At 35.9% G+C, this 18458-nt stretch overlaps 1 protein-coding gene and 1 pseudogene across 1 annotated transcript; both read left to right on the top strand.

Annotated features, from left to right (window-relative positions):
* The first annotated feature begins 5979 nt into the window (after positions 1-5979).
* Positions 5980-6628, top strand: LOC116891878 (annotated as a pseudogene).
* A 4020-nt stretch (positions 6629-10648) lies between these two features.
* LOC116893711 (olfactory receptor 5B3-like) lies at positions 10649-11566 on the top strand. Its single transcript, XM_032895428.1, has one exon. The coding sequence runs from the start codon at positions 10652-10654 to the stop codon at positions 11564-11566; it is 915 nt and encodes a 304-aa protein (XP_032751319.1). The 5' UTR covers positions 10649-10651.
* The last annotated feature ends 6892 nt before the right edge of the window (positions 11567-18458 follow it).

Here is an 18458-nt window from a genome sequence, read left to right on the forward strand (position 1 = left end):
TCTCAACTAAATGAAGGTTGTATAAAAGAGTAACATGAAAGCCTATGGTTTTTTGCATATGCTCGCAGCTTGACAGCACACCTAAAAGTTCTAGAACAGAAGAAAGAAAATACATTCAAGAGGAGTAAATAGCAGGAAATAATAAAACTGAGGGCTAAAATCAACCAAGTAGAAACCAAAAGGACTATACAAAGAATCAACAAAACCAGGAGCTGGTTCTTTGAGAAAATCAACAAGATAGATAAACTCTTAGTCAGACAAACCAGAGGGCACAGAGACAGTATTCAAATTAACAAAATCAGAAGTGATAAGGGAGATATAACAACAGAATGTGAGGAAATTGAAAAAAAACATGAGATCCTACTACAAAAGCCTATATTCCACAAAACTAAATATCTGGATGAAATAATTTTCTAGACATATACCAGGCACCAAAGTTAAATAAGGATAAGATAATCATCTAAACAGTCCCATAGTCGCTAAAGAAATAAAATTCATTAAAACACCGCCCCCACGCCCCCCAAAAAAGCCCAGGATAAGAAGGGTTTAGTACAGAATTCTATCAGACCTTCAAAGAAGACCTAATACCAATTCTCTTCAAACTATTCCACAAAATACAAACCGAAGGAACACTACCAAACTGCTTCTTATGAAGTCACAATTATTCTTAAACCTAAACCGCACAAACACTCTACAAAGACAATTTGAGATCCATTTCCCTTATGAATACCTATGCAAAAATACTCAATAAAATTCTTGCAAACCATTCCAAGAACACATCGAAATGATCATTCAACATGATCAAGTAGGCTTCTTAGCATGGATGCAGGAATGGTTCAAGATATGAAAATCCATCAAAGTAAACTACTATGTAAACAAACTCAAAGAAAAAAAAACCCACATGATCATCTCTTTAGATGCTGAGAAAGCATTTGACAAAATTCAACACTCCTTCATGTTAAAAGTCTGGGAACAATCAGGAATTCAAGGCACATAACTGAACATGGTAACAGCAACATATAGTAAACCAGTAGCTAGCATCAAACTAAATGGAGAGAAATTTGAAGCAATCCCACTAAAACCAGGGACTGGACAAGGCTGCCAACTCTCTCCCTATTTACTCATATAGGACCCAAAGTTCTAGCTAGAGCAATCAGACAACAAAAGGACATCAAAGGGATAAAAATTAGACAGGAAGAAATCAAAACATCACCATATGCAGATGATATGGTAGTATATTTAAGTGACCCCAAAAGTTCCATCAGAGAAATACTAAGCCTGATAAACAACTTCAGGAAAGTGTCTAGATATAAAATTAAGTCTAAGAAATCAGGAGCCTTCCTCTACGCAAAGGATAAACAGGCTGAGAAAGAAGTTTGGGAAATAACACCCTTCACAATGGTCAAAAATAACAAAAATACCTCGCTGTGATGCTAACCAAGCTAGTGATAGATTTGTATGACAAGAACTTTAAGTCCCTGAAGAAAGAAATTGAAGAAGATATCAGGATATGGAAAGACCTCCCATGCTCATATATATATATATATATAATATATGAGCAGAATTAATATAATAAAAAATGGTCATTTTGCCACAACCAATCTAAAGATTCAAAGCAAAATCCATTAAAATTACAACTCAATTAATCATATAGTTAGAAGGCAATTTGCAAATTAATTTGGTATAACAAAAACCCAGGATAGCAAAACTATCTTAAATAATAAAAAAACTTCTGAGAGAATCACCATCCCTGACCTCAAGCCAAATTACAGAACCGTAGTGATAAAATACTGTGTTGTATTGGTACAGAAACTGGCAGGTAGATTAGTGGAATAGAATTGAAGACCCAAATATGAACCCACATACCTATGGTCACTTGGTCTTTGACAAAGAATCTAAAACCATCCAGTGGAAAAAAAAGATAGAATTTTCAACAAGTGGTGCTGGTTCAACTAGAGGTCAGCATGTAGAAGAATATAAATTGGTTTATTCTTAGGCCCTGTAAAAAGCTAAAGTCCAAGTGGATCAAGGTCCTCCACAGAAAACCAGATACACTCACACTAGTAGAAGAAAAAAGTGTGGAAGAGCCTCCAACACATGGGCACTGGGGAAATTTTCCTGAACATAACACCAATAGCCTATGCTCTAAGATCAAGAATCGACAAATGGGACCTCATAAAACTGCAACACTTCTGTAAAGTAAAGGATACTGTCAATAGGACAAAAGAGCAACTGACAGATTGCGAAAAGATCTTTATCAATCCTGCATCAGATAGTGAACTAATATCCAATATATACAAAGAACTCAAGAAGTTAGACTCTAGAGAGCCAAATAACCCTATTAAGAAATGGGGTACAGAGTTAAACAAAGAATTCTCACTGGGAGATATGAAATGGATGAAAGGTATGGAAAGAAATCCTTAGTAATCAGAGAAATGCAAATCCCAAGAACCCTGAGATTCCACCTCGCAACAGTCAGAATGGCTAAAGTGAAAAAATATCAGGTGGCAACAGATGCTGCAGAGGATATGGAGAAAGAGAAACACTCTTACATTTTTGGCAGGATTGCAAGCTAGTATAACCACTCTGGAAATCATTCTGGACATTCATCAGAAAATTGGACATAGTACTACCTGAGGACCCAGCTATACCACTCCTGAGCATATATCCAAAAGATGCTCCAACATATAACTAGGACACATGCTCCACTATGTTCATAGCAGCCTTATTTAAAGTATTCAGAAACTGGAAAGAACCCAGATGTATTTCAAAACAGGAATGACTACAGAAAATGTACATTTACACAATGGAGTAATTCAGCTATTCGTGAAATTCATAGGCAAATAGATGGAACTTGAAAATGTCATCCTGAGTGAAGTAAGCTAATCACTAAATAAAACACACATGGTATGCAATATTATCTCCAAACTTGAATTACCCAAAATACAATCCACAAACCAGATGGAGCTCAAGAAGAAGGATAACCAAAGTGTGGATGCTTCAATCCTTCTTAAAGTGGGAACAAAAATATTTGTATATGCATATATGGAGACAAAGTTTGGAGCAGACACTGAAGGAATGGCCATTCAGAACCTGCCCCACCTGGAGATCCAACCCATATACATAAAGCCACCAAACACAGACAATATTGCTGATGCCAAAATGTGCATGCTGGCAGGCACCTGATATAGCTGTCTCCTGAGAGACTCAGCCAGAGGATGATAAATACAGAGGTAAATGCTAGCAGCCAACCATTGAACAGAGAACCAGGTCCCCATTGGAGGAGTTTAGAAAGGATTAAAGGAGCTGAAGGCACTTGCAACCTCATGAGATCAATACCAAACAACCAGAGCTCCCAGTGACTAAACCACCACCCAAAGAGTATACAGGAGTAGTCCTGGCTCCAGCTGCAGATGGATAGCCTTGTTGGGAACCAATGAGAGGAGAAGCCCTTGCTCCTGCCAAGACTGGACACCACCCCCCCAATGTAGGGCAATGTCAGATTTGGGAGGCAGCAAGGGATTGGTGGTTATGGGATGAACACCCTCATAGAAGAAGGTGGAGGGGGGATGTGATAGGCTTTTATGGGTGAGACACTGAGAAACAGGATAGTGATTGAAATGTAAATAAAAATCCAATAAAAAATTATGTTCCAACCCAATGCATGCGTGTATTCAATAAAATGTTATGAATCAGCTGCTAGGATATGAATTTTGTCACATTTATGATTTCAGAGTAGTATTTGATATGTAAAGTATGTAATTTAAAAAATACTATACTAATCATAAGTTGCTAATCCTTACTCTGCATGTAGGTAAATACAAACACATGTGAGGTTTGTTATTTATATATTTATTAGAGCTATACTGTAATTCCTGCGTCTTGGTAGAGTGGCATTGTTATGTGTACAATACGTAAGGCATAAATTAAACAGATGTATTTAAATCAGATCCCTTGACAATGGGATCTTGTCACAAGGAAATAATAATATTTTCCTACACAAAACCAAAGTAAATGATTATGTTTTTTCTCCTTGTTCTCAGTATATTGACCAATAGGGTCCCTTTTAGCATGATCTTCAAAGTCTCTTTATTTGTGAGAAATGAACACCAATGTAATGGTAGTCTCCTGATTTGTTAGCCCAGCCATAGCTGAATAAATAATAATGATAATAAAAATAAAAATGGTGTACAGAACTATAGAAATAATTTTCAACTGAGGAATATTGATTGGCCAAGAAGCATCTAAATAAATATTCAACATCTGTAGTCATCCAGGAAATGCAAATCAAAATGACTCTGAGATTCTACTTCACACCAGTCATAATGGCTAAGATCAAAAATTCAGGTGACAGTACATGCTTTTGAGGATGTACTGAAAGATGAATAATCCTCCATTTCTGGTAGGATTGAAAGCTGGTACGACCACTCTGGAAATCATTCTGGAGGTTCCTACCTGTGAACCCAGATATAGCACTCCCAAAATGTGTTCCAACATATGAAAAGGACACATGCTCTACCATGTTCATAGCAGCCTTAATTTTAATAGCAGAAGCTGGAAGCAACCCAGATGTCCCTCAACACAGGAATTTATACAGAAAATGTGGTACACATATATAGTGGGGTACTACTCAGTTATCAAAAACAATGACTTCAAGAAATTCATAGGCAAATGGATGGAACTAGAAAATATCCTGAGTGAGGTAACCCAATTACAATAAAACACAAATGATATGTACTCACTGATAAGTAGGTATTAACTAAAAAGAAAATCTTGGAATACCCACAATAAAACTCACAGACCACATGAAACTCAAGAAGAAAGGAAATCCCACCAAAGTGTGAATGCAACAATAACTACTCAGTAGGGGAAAGAGAATAATCTCTGGGAAGTAGAAGGTGAGATGGATCTGGGAGGGAGAAAGATCAGAAGGAGATCAGATTGGGGAGATGTACAAAGGGTCAGAAAATTGAACAGAAGTTTGTGACCATGGGGGAAGGAAAACTGGAAGTAGTCGCCAGAAAAATCCCAGACGCCATAACAGCAAGGGACTCTCAGGACCCAACTGAGATGACATTAGCTAAAATAGCCAACAAGGAGAACAACTTCATGCAGAGACCATATCCAGAGGTTAGGCACAGCCCTCCATTGAAGAATGGAACCACACATTCATTTCAAAAATTTTAACCCAGAATTGCTCCTGTCTAAAGGAAATGCAGGGACAAAACCTAGAGCGGAGACTGAAGGAATAGTCATCCAGTCTGCCTCGCCTTATGATCCATCCCATTTGCAGACACCAAACCCAGACACTATTGCTGATGCCAAGAAGTGCTTGCTGACAGACACATGGTAAGGCTGTTCTTTGAGAGGCTCTGCCAGAGCCTGACCAATGCAGATGAGTATGCTTGGTGCCTACCATGTAACTGGGCACAGGGACCCCAATGGAGCAGTTAGGGGAAGGACTGAAGTAGCTAAAGGGGTTTACAACCCCATAGGAAGAACACCAATATCAACCAAACAGACACCGCTCCCCCCAGAGCTCCCAGGGACTAAACCACCAACTAAAGAATACACATTTAAGGGGTTGGGGATTTAGCTCAGTGGTAGAGCGCTTGCCTAGGAAGCGCAAGGCCCTGGGTTCGGTCCCCAGTTCGAAAAAAAAAAAAAAAAAGAACCAAAAAAAAAAAAGAATACACATTTAGGCATTTAGGGATCCATGACTCCAGCCTTATCTGTCATTAGTGGGAGAGGAGGCCCTTCATGCAGGGATGGCTTGATGCCCCAGCTTAGGAGAATGCTAAGGTGGTGAGACAGGAGTGGGTGGGTGTATGGGGTAGTACCCTCATAGAAACAGGGGGAAGAAGGATATGATAGGAGTTTGCAGAGGGAAACTGGAAAGGGGGGATAACATTTGAAATGAAAATAAGTAAAATAAGCAATTAAAAAAAAAAAACAATTCTTTCCAGCCAGCGCCAAACGATGGGCATCTCTCAGGAAAAGTGGCACAAGCACCGCAAGGCCCTGCCACAAGAAGCAGAATTCTGAGCTGGGGCAGCCGGCTGTCAACACTAAGATTGGTCCTTTCCTCATACACACAGTCGGAGTTCAAGGAGGCAATAAGAAGTGCCTTGGTCTGGAATTGGATGTGCGAGCTTTTCCTGGGGCTCTGAGGGTTGTACTTGCAACAAGGATCATTGTTGTCTAAAATGCATCCAATAGTGAGCTTGTCCTCACCAAGTCCCAGGTGAAGAACTGCATTGTGCTTATTGACAGCACACCATACGGATAGTGGTACAAATCTCACTACGCACTGCCCCTGGGCCGCAAGGAGGGGGCCAAGCTGACTCCTGAGGAGGAAAGGATTTCAAGCAAAAAAAACGATCAAAGAAAATTCAAAAGACATATGACAAAAGGAAAAACAATGCCAAATTCAGCAGTCTTCTGGAGAAGCAGTTCCAGCAAGGCAAGCTTCTCGCCTGTGTTGCCGCAAGACCAGTATGGCAGAGTAGATGGCTAGGTGCTTGAAGGCAAGGAGCTGGAGTTCTATATGCAGAAGATCAAAGCCCGGAAAGGCAACGAAACCATCATCATCATAGCTCCTGTAATAAGTTGTTTGCTGTTTTGTTAAAAAAAAAAGAAAGAAAGAAAAAAAAAAGAAAGGAACAAAAAATGAAATTAATAAATAGTATGCAAATTTAAAAACAAAAAGTAATAAATAAATAAATAACAGAACGAAGTTAAAAACGCAAACTATAATAAATAAATAAATAAATAAATAACAGAACGAAGTTAAAAACGCAAACTATGAAAATACTAGAGGGAAATATATGGAAGACAATTGAAGGCATTGCATGACAAGGGATGGAGAGAATTTTTTCTCCTTGTTTTACAGAAGACCACAAAGAAAACATAAACAAATAAAAACAAAATTAAAAAATATGATTGTCTCAAAGTAGAAAAACAACAGCATTGTAAAATGTATAGTCCATCGAATAAAAAGAAACAATTACACTATTGGACAAAACTAACCAAAATTATGTATCTGCAAAGGGGTTCATTTTTAGACTATAAAAGTAATTACAAAACTCAACAGTAAATGATTAATAAATGAGGATGGGTGAGACAGCTCAATAGGTAAAGAAGCTTCTGTGGACGTCTGATGATCTGTAATCAAATCCTAGATCCCACATGACGGAAGGAGAAAATTGACTTCTGTAAGCTATTCTCAGACTTCTACACACTAACAACGTAATCTAGTATATGAAACAAACACATACACATACATATGAAGAAAAATTTAGTAAATGTAACTACTGGTCAGTAGAAATATGTAGATATTTTTGTAAAAATTAACACAGAACATTATGTATTGTTCTAGAATGGACAGCTCATCAAGGACGGTCAATTTAGGTATTTTAGGAAATTACAGTTAGCTAGGACCAGAAAGTTCAGATGTTTTATTGGACAAGGGTTACTATAGATGTAAATAATGTAGTATAGTTTTAGATAGGCTAGAATAAATTTATAAATTGCTAGAAAGAAGGATTTTTTTAAGTTTTTACCACAAATACTATTTAGTGATTGTGAAGACAGGCATATTTGATATAATTTGAACATTTTCTATACACATTATGTATAGAAACATTGTATAGCACCTCATTAACATGTAGGACTTTTTTGTTTCCATGTATCTATTAAAAATGAACTTTAACTTCTCTGATGCAAAAGGAAGCTTTGTCTCCATAGCTGGTTAATTGCCTTTTTTCCCTAAGAAGACAGTATAACGATCGTCAGCTATACTCTGGGGGAATCTCCAGAACTCTCTGATTGTCTATAATTCTCCTCACATCTCCATGCACTAACCTCTGAAATTCCAATGTGATAAGTGAGGGGACACAATGCATGTCATTCTCCATTAGAGATTATTTATTTTATTAATGACATTCATTGTTATCACATTCAGATCTTAGAACTAACATGAGTATTAGGTCTGAGCCGGCAAAGGTGAGAAGAAACACTCAAAAGTTAAAAGCCACATTGATTGACTTTTATGTGGAAAGTTTGTCATGGGTTTCCTTACAGATTCCTGTTTTTTGTATACAGACATAACCTGAGAACTATGGGAGAGAAGTAATCTTTTCTTATATTCCTGTAATACACTTTTCTGGTAAGGAGGTAAGTGAATCTTCCAAGGGAAGAGGGAAAACATATTGTGAATTCAGTACTTTGTCTGTGTGGAAGTTCTGCCCCCATCTCTTGCTTTAGAAAAGCTACAAATATTGACCATTCACTAAGAACATCCAGCTGGAAGAAGATTCAAGAAACATCACACAGAACAATTTTAAGATTTTAAAGTAACTATTCTGGGTTAAATATTACCCCCACTTTAAACTGCCTATTTACCAACCACTGTGAAGTATAACTTCATAAAATAAATGGGCTGTGTATACTTACTGAAGCTACTTGAAAACAGTTGCTTAAAAATAGCTTTGTGGTCTAAACAGTTTAAAGACTAAAGGTTATTCTTCTAAAACTAGTTTTGAGATGCTAAGTCAAAGTATGTGTCAAAATTGCAGGAACTTTGATTATTCAAAAATTAAAATTTTTTCTCTGAAAGAGTAGAAAATATAATTTGGTTGATGTAACTTTATGTTGTTAAATGTATACTTCACTCAATTAATTGGATAGAATAAGTAATCCAGAGAGATGAAGACCTCAAACATAAGCTGATCTTTCTGTACATTGATGAAGGCTTAGGCATAAATGAATACTCTCTCAATCACATTTAAAAATTTATGTCCTCAGATTAGGTTCATTATTAGACAGAATCTGTAACTCTTTTACCTGAATGTTTCTCATAGTATTTTCAAAAATTGAGATTTTTATGTAATTTCTTAGATTCTACATTTCCTATGAATGATTGGACATTTAAATGTATTCAAGTTATAATGTATAGATAATGTGGACAAAAGTTCAGCAAAAAGATGATAGCAAATAATAATTACTTGGAGTAGATGTTGTTCCAAATATGGTAAGGCAAACAAGAAAGTTCAAATATTATCAGACTGAAAGAACTACATATATCACAGTCCATAACCTAGGACTACTAGTCCTAGGGCTATATTAGTCTCGGTTCCCTCTGTTGGTTGATATTCTGAGAAAAACACAAAAAAAATTAAAGAAAGAAAATGTTTTATCAAAATTGAGGATTATAATAATGAAACTTTTGAAAAGAATGGTCCATACAAAAATATCATGATCAGTATCCTTAGTCCTAGGGTGAAAACAAACCGAGCACCTTGAGAAAGCACAAGCAATGCTAGTGGCCAAAATGAAGAAAGGGAAATTTGGAGAAAGAATTTAAGGACTTAAACTTACCCAGAACAAAAACCTTCTACACTATTATCACATAACAAATACCCATGTTAATAGCCCCCTTTATATTGCCTTCTGTATGCTGTCTTATTTTTGTTTTAATATCAAAAAGTAGTCCTCATTAATGTGTTCAAATTGCAGACAGCAAAATGGCATTTATAGGAGTATGGTGCTTTTTAGATAGTTTGTGGATGATCGAGTATACATCTCTTCTGAGAACTTGAACTCACTATGTTTTAAGTGATATTTCTTCCTTCTAAACTGATTCTGACGTTGAGCATTCTTCCAACATAATTGTAAGCTCAACAGAAATAGTAATTACAAGGCTGAACTGATTAAAGTTAAAATTTCTGTGACCTAATAATTCCTTCATGCTTCTTGATATATCTTTATCAATATACCTAGTAAAGCTATATTAAAAGTATGAGAATGTGTATGGAAGAATGTTAAAATGCAATTCAGAGCTTATAAGTTCATTCATACCCTTCTAGTATTCAGGGAAAAAAAACATGTCTTCGTTAGGTTAGGGATTAATTGGTCAATTCATGTTTAATGAGAAAAATTATACAGTGACCAAAAAGAATGTTTGACATAGAATGCCACTCAGTTCATTGTTGTTAAACAAAAGAAAAATTATACATTATAATCAAGTCAACTTATTTTAGATGCTTACCTTGAAATTTGTTAAAGCTTTACCAGGATGCAGATCAGAAAGTGGTAGTTATGTTATATTAAAATGCAAAAATTTTTATATCTTGTGCTTGGGAATTTCCTTGGAGGTAAAAATTTATCAAAATTATTATGCTAATAACAGAAAAGAGGCTGTATCTCTTCTATTGTTTGGCAGGTAAGAACAGAAGCATTACTTTTACACAGTTCAGGAAATATAACAGGTATAAAGGCACACTAAAAGAAAAAAGTTTTACAGTTACTAAACTGTCTAAATGTGGCTAACAGGTGGCACATATATATACTCTATTTTTGGTAGAAAGTCAATTACAATATCAAAGGTTCCAATTCTCTTATTACCCCAATCCTAAAGTTTTAAAAATTAATTCTATGTGTACAGCTGCTTTGACTACATGTATGTCTATAAAGTGTCAGACAGATGATCCCACGGTACAGGGTTATAGAAAGTTGTGTGCTGCTGTGAAGGTGCTGGGTCTTTTGGAACAGAAACCCAGAGCTGAACCACTAAATCACATCTCGAGCCCCTTATTCTACTAACTTTTATTTTAATCATTTAAAGCCTTCTGTTGATTAACTGGTATCACTAATGGAGAACAGAACATGGTTCATCCTGGCAGGACTCACTGATAACCAATGCCTGCAGCTTCCCCTCCTCATCACCTTCTTCCTCATCTATACCATCACCTTTGTAGGAAACCTGGGTTTGATCCTGTTGATTCTTTTGGATTCTAGGCTCCACAGCCCCATGTACATTTTTCTAAGTAACCTATCCTTAGTTGACTTCTGTTACTCTTCAACAGTAACTCCAAAGGTCATAGCTGGAATCCTTACAGGAGACAAGATCATGTCCTACAATGCTTGTGCATCTCAGATGTTCTTTTTTGCAAACTTTGCCAACGTGGAAAACTACCTTTTAGTCTCAATGGCCTATGATCGTTATGCAGCAGTGTGTAAGCCCCTACATTATACCACCACCATGACAACACGTGTTTGTGTTTCTCTAGTCATTGGCTGTTATATCTGTGGATTTCTGAATGCTTCCATCTATACTATGGATGCATTAAGTCTTTCCTTCTGTGAATCCAATGTGGTCCATCATTTCTTCTGTGATGTTCTGGCAGTCATGATTATATCTTGCTCTGATAGATATGTTAATGAACTGATTCTTGTTTATGTAGCCAGCATCAATATATTTTTTGCTCTTATACTCATCTTAATATCCTACATCTTCATCTTTACCAACATACTAAAGATGCATTCAGCTGCAGGATATTGCAAAGCTCTCTCCACTTGTGCATCACACTTAACAGCTGTCTCCATTTTCTATGGAACAATCATATTTATGTACTTGCAGCCCAGCTCCAGGCACTCCATGGACACTGACAAAATCGCATCTGTGTTCTACACCATGGTCATCCCGATGTTGAACCCTCTGGTTTACAGCCTGAGAAATAAGGATGTGAAGAATGCCTTCACAAAGATTGTCTTAAGGTCAAGATGATGGTTAAAGCTTTGATTTTAGGTTTTAATTCTAAAACACATGGATATGCTTATCTGATCTTAATTTTATAATGAATCACATCTTCTCACCCTACAACAAATTGAAGAATGTGAAGTGACAGCTTAACTTCTGCAACAGCATTTTGGCCTTCAGAATGCAATCATCTTGTTCAGAAGAGTAAGACATGAATACCATTGCTATGATAACTATATGTCAGCTGTGGAAAACTTAATTTACTATGTTATCATATTCAATCTTTTTCTACATAATATTTTTTTCTGTCACATCAAAATAAATCTATGCAAACAGGTGCATATAAAGTCCTTTAAAGTGAAAGCACACTCATACATTTCTTAAGAAGTCTATTGTAAGTGGATGTCAGAAATTTTCACTAATATGACATGGATTTGTTATGTATTTACACTTTTGTGTTCAGTTAATTTTGCTCATTTCATAGGGATGTCTAGATACATATAGTAAAACTTTAATTCTTATTTAATGACTAGAATATGAGGTTGTATTTAAAAGTGATTCTTGAACAAGTAAACTTAGTTAAAATGTCAATCATTATCATCCTCCAACCCGTTTAGGGAATCACCTGGTTAGAACCAAAAGTCAATGGAAAAGAAGCTACATCTTTCTTTATTTCTAACATGTGTCACTAAGTAGAGCACAATGGCATTTGCCTGTTCTCTCAGCACTTATGGGGCTGTGGCTAAGTTTCACTTAAGCCGAATGTTTCAAGATCAGCCTGGGCAACACAACAAGATATATCAGCAGCAACAGAACTTGAGAGAAACACACCAAAAAATTAGGTATATGAACAGTTAGGTTTTAAATTCTATATTTTTAAGGACAGGTTAATTGCCCTTCAAACTTGACCTTCCTACTTTAAACTGCTGTATATAATTCACTTTATAATGTGGTAAGGATCACCAGTCATATTTGTATGATACCTGATATTTAGTGGGTTCTCAATAAACAATAGCATGCTATAAAAACAAAATGTCAGTCGTTATCATCGTAAAACCCAATGAGGGTTCACTTGGTTAGAATCAAAAGTTGGGAACAAGGAGCGACCAACATTTTTTATTTTATTTACTTATTTGTTTAATTATTTTATTGATTCTATATACCAATCTTACCTCACATACCTTCTTTCTTCTCAGTTTCACCCATGCAAATAACTACCCCATTGTTGTCTCGCCTTCTCAGAGAAGTGGAGGCCCATTGGGTACTACCACACCCTGGGCATCTATTCCCTGCAGGACTAGGCACATCCTCTCCAACTGAAGTCCAACCAGGGAGTCCAAGTAGTGGGTAGGGGGATCAAATGACAGAGAACATAGACTGAGATAGCCCTGGCTCCATTGTCTGGAGACCCACAGGAAGACCAAGCTGCATATTTGCTATAAATGTGTAGGGGGTCTAGATACAGCTCCTGGATGCTCCATGGCCCAGACTCTATGAGTCCCCATGGTCCAAGATTAGTTGGCTCTGTAAGTCTTCTTGTGGTGTCTTTGATATCTCTGACTTTCTCATTTTAACCCCCACTATTCTACTGCTTAATGTTTGGTTGTGGGTCTCTACATCTGCCTCCACCAAGTATGAGTGAAACCTCTAAGGAGATAGTTATGTTAGGTTCCTACCTGCAAGCATAGCAGAACATCAAATATCAGGGGTTGTATCATTCACATGGATGGGTCTCAAGTTAGGGCAGTCATATGTTGGGTGTTCCCTGCATTTTGCCCATCTGTATTCCTGAACATCTTGTAGGCAAGAAAAATTTGGGTTTGAAGGTTTTGAAGGTAGATTGATATCCTGTTTCCTGTATAATATTTCTTCCTATCACAGTCCTCCAGGTAATCAAGACAGATGCCTATCCACACTGATTTTCATTCTTACTCCCAGCCCTCTCTCACAGAGACATACATTTAAATACATGTAAGGTAAAATGAGGAAAACTTTAAGAATATAATATTTAGATGGGCTATAGAATGTTCAGTCTGGTAATTTCCAAACACATATCTTTATACATATGGACATCTGATTATTTATAAGCCAGAAATATATATAATAGAAAGCATTTTCAACAAATGATGGTCTAACTGCATGTCAGCATGCAGAAAAATAAACATAGATCCATATATAACACGCTGCATAAAACTCAAATTCAAATATCTCAAGGACCTCAACCTAAAACTGAATAACATGAACCTGATAGAGGAAAAGGTGGAAAATATCCTTGAATGCATTTGGCACAGGAGACAACTTCCTGACCAGAACACCAGTCGTGCAAGCACTAAGATTGACAATTAACAAAGGAAAACTCATGAAACTAAAAAGCTTCTTTAAGGTAAAGAAAACCAGTGGCAGCCTCTAGAATGTAAAGAGATTTTTGCCACCTTTATATCTTGGAGAGAATATCCAAAATATATAAAGAACTGAAGAAACTAGACATCAACAAGACAAATAACTCAATTAAATTTGGGGTACAGAGTTAGCAAAAGGACTGAAGGAGATGAGGGTGTTTTTAATCCCATAGGATGAACAACAATATCAAACAGCCAGACCCCTTCAGAGTTCCCAGAGGCTAAACTACGGACCAAAGAGTACTCATGGAGGGACCTATGGCCTCAGCCACATATGTAGCAGAGGATGGTCTTATTGCGCATCAATGAGAAGAGAAACCCTTGGCCCTGTGAATGATCAGTGCCCCAGTAGGAGAATGCCAGAGTGTGGAGATAGGGGGAAAGTGGGTGGGTAGGTGGGGAAACAAGCTCATAGAAGCAGGGGGAGGGGCTAAGGGATAGGGAGATTCCAGAGGGGAAATCAGGGAAGGGGTAAGATTTGAAATGTAAGTAAAGAAAATATCCAATTAAAAAATAAAAAAATAAAAGTGTGGTATAGATCTAAACAGAGAATTCTCTAGAGGACTCTTAAGTTCCCAAGAAAACTTTAGAAAATGTTCAACATTTTTACCTTTCCCAGATGGCAAATATAAACAATTTTGAGATTCCATTTTATACCCGAAAAAAGTGGCTAAGATAAAAAAAAAACAGAAGTGGTTGCTCATGTATGTGAGAATGTGTAGCAAATGGAATACTGATTCATTGTAGATGGGAGTGCAACTTAGTACAGTCACTTTGGAAATAAATGTGGTCATTTTTCAGAAAACTGAGTATTGATCTACCTCTAAAGGAAGCTATGTTACTCTCCCCAATATTTACTATTTAGTTTTCCCCTACGAAAAAATTGTCTAAGAAGAGTAGTTTCAAAATGAAAATATTTTGGATATTTTAGTCTCTTTTTCTTTGAAAATAACATTACCAATATCACTATATTTGATCATTTTATTTGCACTTTTTATGACATTGTGTTTGTTAAACTTTATTGGTAACCTGACTGAATATAAAGTCATTATGAAAACACACCTTCAGTATATCTGTGAGGCTATTTGCAGAAAGTTTCAGCTGAAAGAGGAAGAGTACCATGACTATAGCACTTATCATCCAACGAGCAGTTATTTTGAGCACACATGAAAAGTAGAATTTGGGAGGATCCAAGAACTCATCTTTGTTCCTTCTAAAGGCAAAACACATTTATTTTATTTCCTGCTGCTATGTCTTCTCAGTCAAAATATAGAATGTGTATCTTATCTTATACCAGTACTCTGGGGGAATACTTTTTATTTAAGTTTCCACATAAAGTAAAATACATATAAAGTTTGCAAGACACAATTGTGCGAATTATGAGTCATGATCTCAAGCTCCAATTATTATAGTAAACTTTTCAAGAGATATTGATATAATAAATTAATTAAAAATTGATAGGAATATATATATAATCAATCACCATCATGTACTTCTGAGGCCATGAGAAAACAATGATTTCTGCTTGGGAAAGAGAAATAGTATTCACTGGTGTAAATAGTCCAGTCAATAAAGCCCTCAAACTCAAAAAATATGTTTTTGTTTTGTTTTGTTTTTAATTTTGCTTTCCTTGTATATTTTATGTATTTAAATTTCAAATGGTATCCCCTTTTCTCCTCTTCCATACCCCTTCCCCCCTCCACCTGCTTCTATGAGGATGATCCCACTCCCACATACACACTCCCACCTCAACACCCTGCTATTCCCTACATTCGAGAAATGAACCTTCACAAGGCCATAGGCCTTTCCTCCTATTGATGCCAGACAATGCCATCTTCTGCTATATAGATGGCTGGACTCATGTGTCCTCATTGGTTGGCAGGTTAGTTCCTGGGAGCTCTGGTGGAATCTAGTTGGTTGATACTGTCGTTTTTTATTTTTTAATTCCTGGGAGCTCTGGTGGAATCTAGTTGGTTGATGCTGTCGTTTTTCCTATGGTGTTGCAAACCTATTCACCTCCGTTAGTCTTTTCTCTAACTTTTCCACTTGGGTCCTCTGGTTCAGTCCAATGGTTAGCTACAACCATCTTCATCTGTAACAGTAGGGTTCTAGTAGAGCATCTCAGGGGACACACATATCTGGCTCCTGTAAACAAGCACTTCTTGGCATCAGCAATAGAGACTGGGTTTGGTGGCTACATGTGGGATGGATCCACAGGTGGGGGAATCTCTGGATGACCTTTCCTTCTGACCATGCTTCATTCTTTGTCTGTGTATTTCCTTTAGTGTGTATTTTCTTCTCCCTTCCAAGAAGGAATGAAGCACCAATATTTTGGTCTTCCTTCTTCCTATGGTCTGTGAACTTGGGGTAATATCCATTTATCAGTGAGTGCATACCATGTGTGTTCTTTTGTGACTGGATTTCCTCACTAAGGATGATATTTTCTAGATCCATCATTTGCCTAAAAATTTCATGCAGTCATTTTTTTAAACAGGTGGGCAGTACTCCATTATGCATATATGTAAAACATTTTCTGTATCCATTCTTCTGTTGAAGGACATCTGGGTTCTTTTCAACTTCTGGCTATTATAAATTGGGCTGCTATGAACATAGGGGAGCATGTGTCCTTGTTATATGTTTGGGCATTTTTGGGTATATGCTCAGGAGTGGTATAGTTGGGCCTTCAGATAGTACTATGTCCAATTTTCTGGGAAACCTCCAGACTGATTTCCAGAGTGGTTGTACAAACTTGCAATCCAAGCAACAATGGAGGACTCTTCCTATTTCTCCACATCCTTCCCAGCATCTACTATCAGCTGGATTTTTTATCTTAGCCATTCTAACTGGTATAAGGTGATATCTCAGGGTTATTTTGATTTGCATTTCCCTGATGACTAAGGATGTTGAACATTTATTTAGGTGCTTCTCAGCATTTCTGGAAATGATCCCACAGCCTGGTAAGCCCCAGTAAACCCTTTAGTGTCACTGGAGAGATTCGGAATCCAGCATTATTAGAGCTTTGTGAGGCATAGGGGTGTTATCAAAGACATGGCTCTTTTCCTATATTAGTGATTATATCAGTGAGTTTGAAAACTCTATAAAGTTTTGAAGATCCAGTTCTTGTCTCTCAATGGAAATTCAGAAACATAGCACATTTTCATAAGGTCATACATTTCATAAGGTCAGCTAATATTTCAATTTCTCAAGGATCATAATAGATATTCTAAGCCAAAGTGTTGTCAAGGATTGAGATATACAAGTATAAGAGCCTTTAATGGTCTCACTTTAGGTAAAAAAATTACTATTCCAAATATTTATATTTCTGTAAGCTATGATTTTATGCAGAATATCTAGTCATTGAACTAATTCAACAATTTTATCCTGTTTCATTTCCTTATTACTCAGATTTTTGCTTCACAAATACATATTTGCCATTATTGTTCATTCTTCACATTAACATCCACCCTCAGGTAGCTCTTTCAAAATATCCTTTTTTTTCCTGTGCCACACACTGCCTAGGTATCTCTTGGGAGTTGATTTATTTGACTACTTCCCTTCAGTTATTCTGCCAAATTCCTCCTAATTACCAATTATATTTAAGATTATAAATTTAAATAAGAACATTAATATATAATGCCTTAACGTCTTAAATACAGTTACAATAAAATTATTTTATATTTTTCTTGGTAATAAGACATAGCTTATCTATTTGCATATCATCTTTTTAGTGCTGAACATGAGCCTTTTTTATGATTTTTTACTTATAATTTTTATTATTTAATTTTTTAAGTTTAAATACATATTGATCATATTCTTCTCCAGCCCCAAAATTTTCAACACACTCTTCACATTCCTTCACTTCCTCCTAAGAGCAAAAACAACTCTCTCAAAACCTGATAGAAGAAAAGAAAAACTATACACAAAAGAAAAGAAATGCCAAGCTCACCCAAATAAATATATACACACTCACAAACATACACACATTAGACTATACATTATATATTGTATTTTACAAATTGTAGTGTATAGTTTATATTGATATATATATATATATATATCCTATGCCATCATCATATATATGTTGCATATTTAGATATCATATTGTATTATATGTATTATGTATTATATAATGTATTATATATTATACATTAGATATTATGTGCTACATTTCACATATAACATACTGTATATTATATGTCACATATTGTATATTATATATCATATATTATATATCATATATCATGTGTTATATGTTATATGCCATACATTATATGCCATATAGCATACATCATATATATATGTATGTATGTATGTATGTATGTATGTATATATATATATATCCCATATATCATGCATTGTATATTATATATTTTAGGTTATATGTTATATTTTCTTACACTATATTTTTATACATTATATTACATATGTATGAGATTTAATTTAGTAATTTTAGTGTATTTTATTTGTCTTTGAATGTTTTTCTTGACTATAGTTAAAAATTATAGGAAATCCTCAAGTCA

The sequence above is a fragment of the Rattus rattus genome, chromosome 2, assembly GCF_011064425.1.
Source record: "Rattus rattus isolate New Zealand chromosome 2, Rrattus_CSIRO_v1, whole genome shotgun sequence".
NCBI lineage: Eukaryota > Metazoa > Chordata > Mammalia > Rodentia > Muridae > Rattus > Rattus rattus.

Bases quoted from the DNA above. Each gene is read 5' to 3' on its own strand.
- LOC116893711 (XM_032895428.1), top strand. From the start codon at position 10,652: ATGGAGAACAGAACATGGTTCATCCTGGCAGGACTCACTGATAACCAA.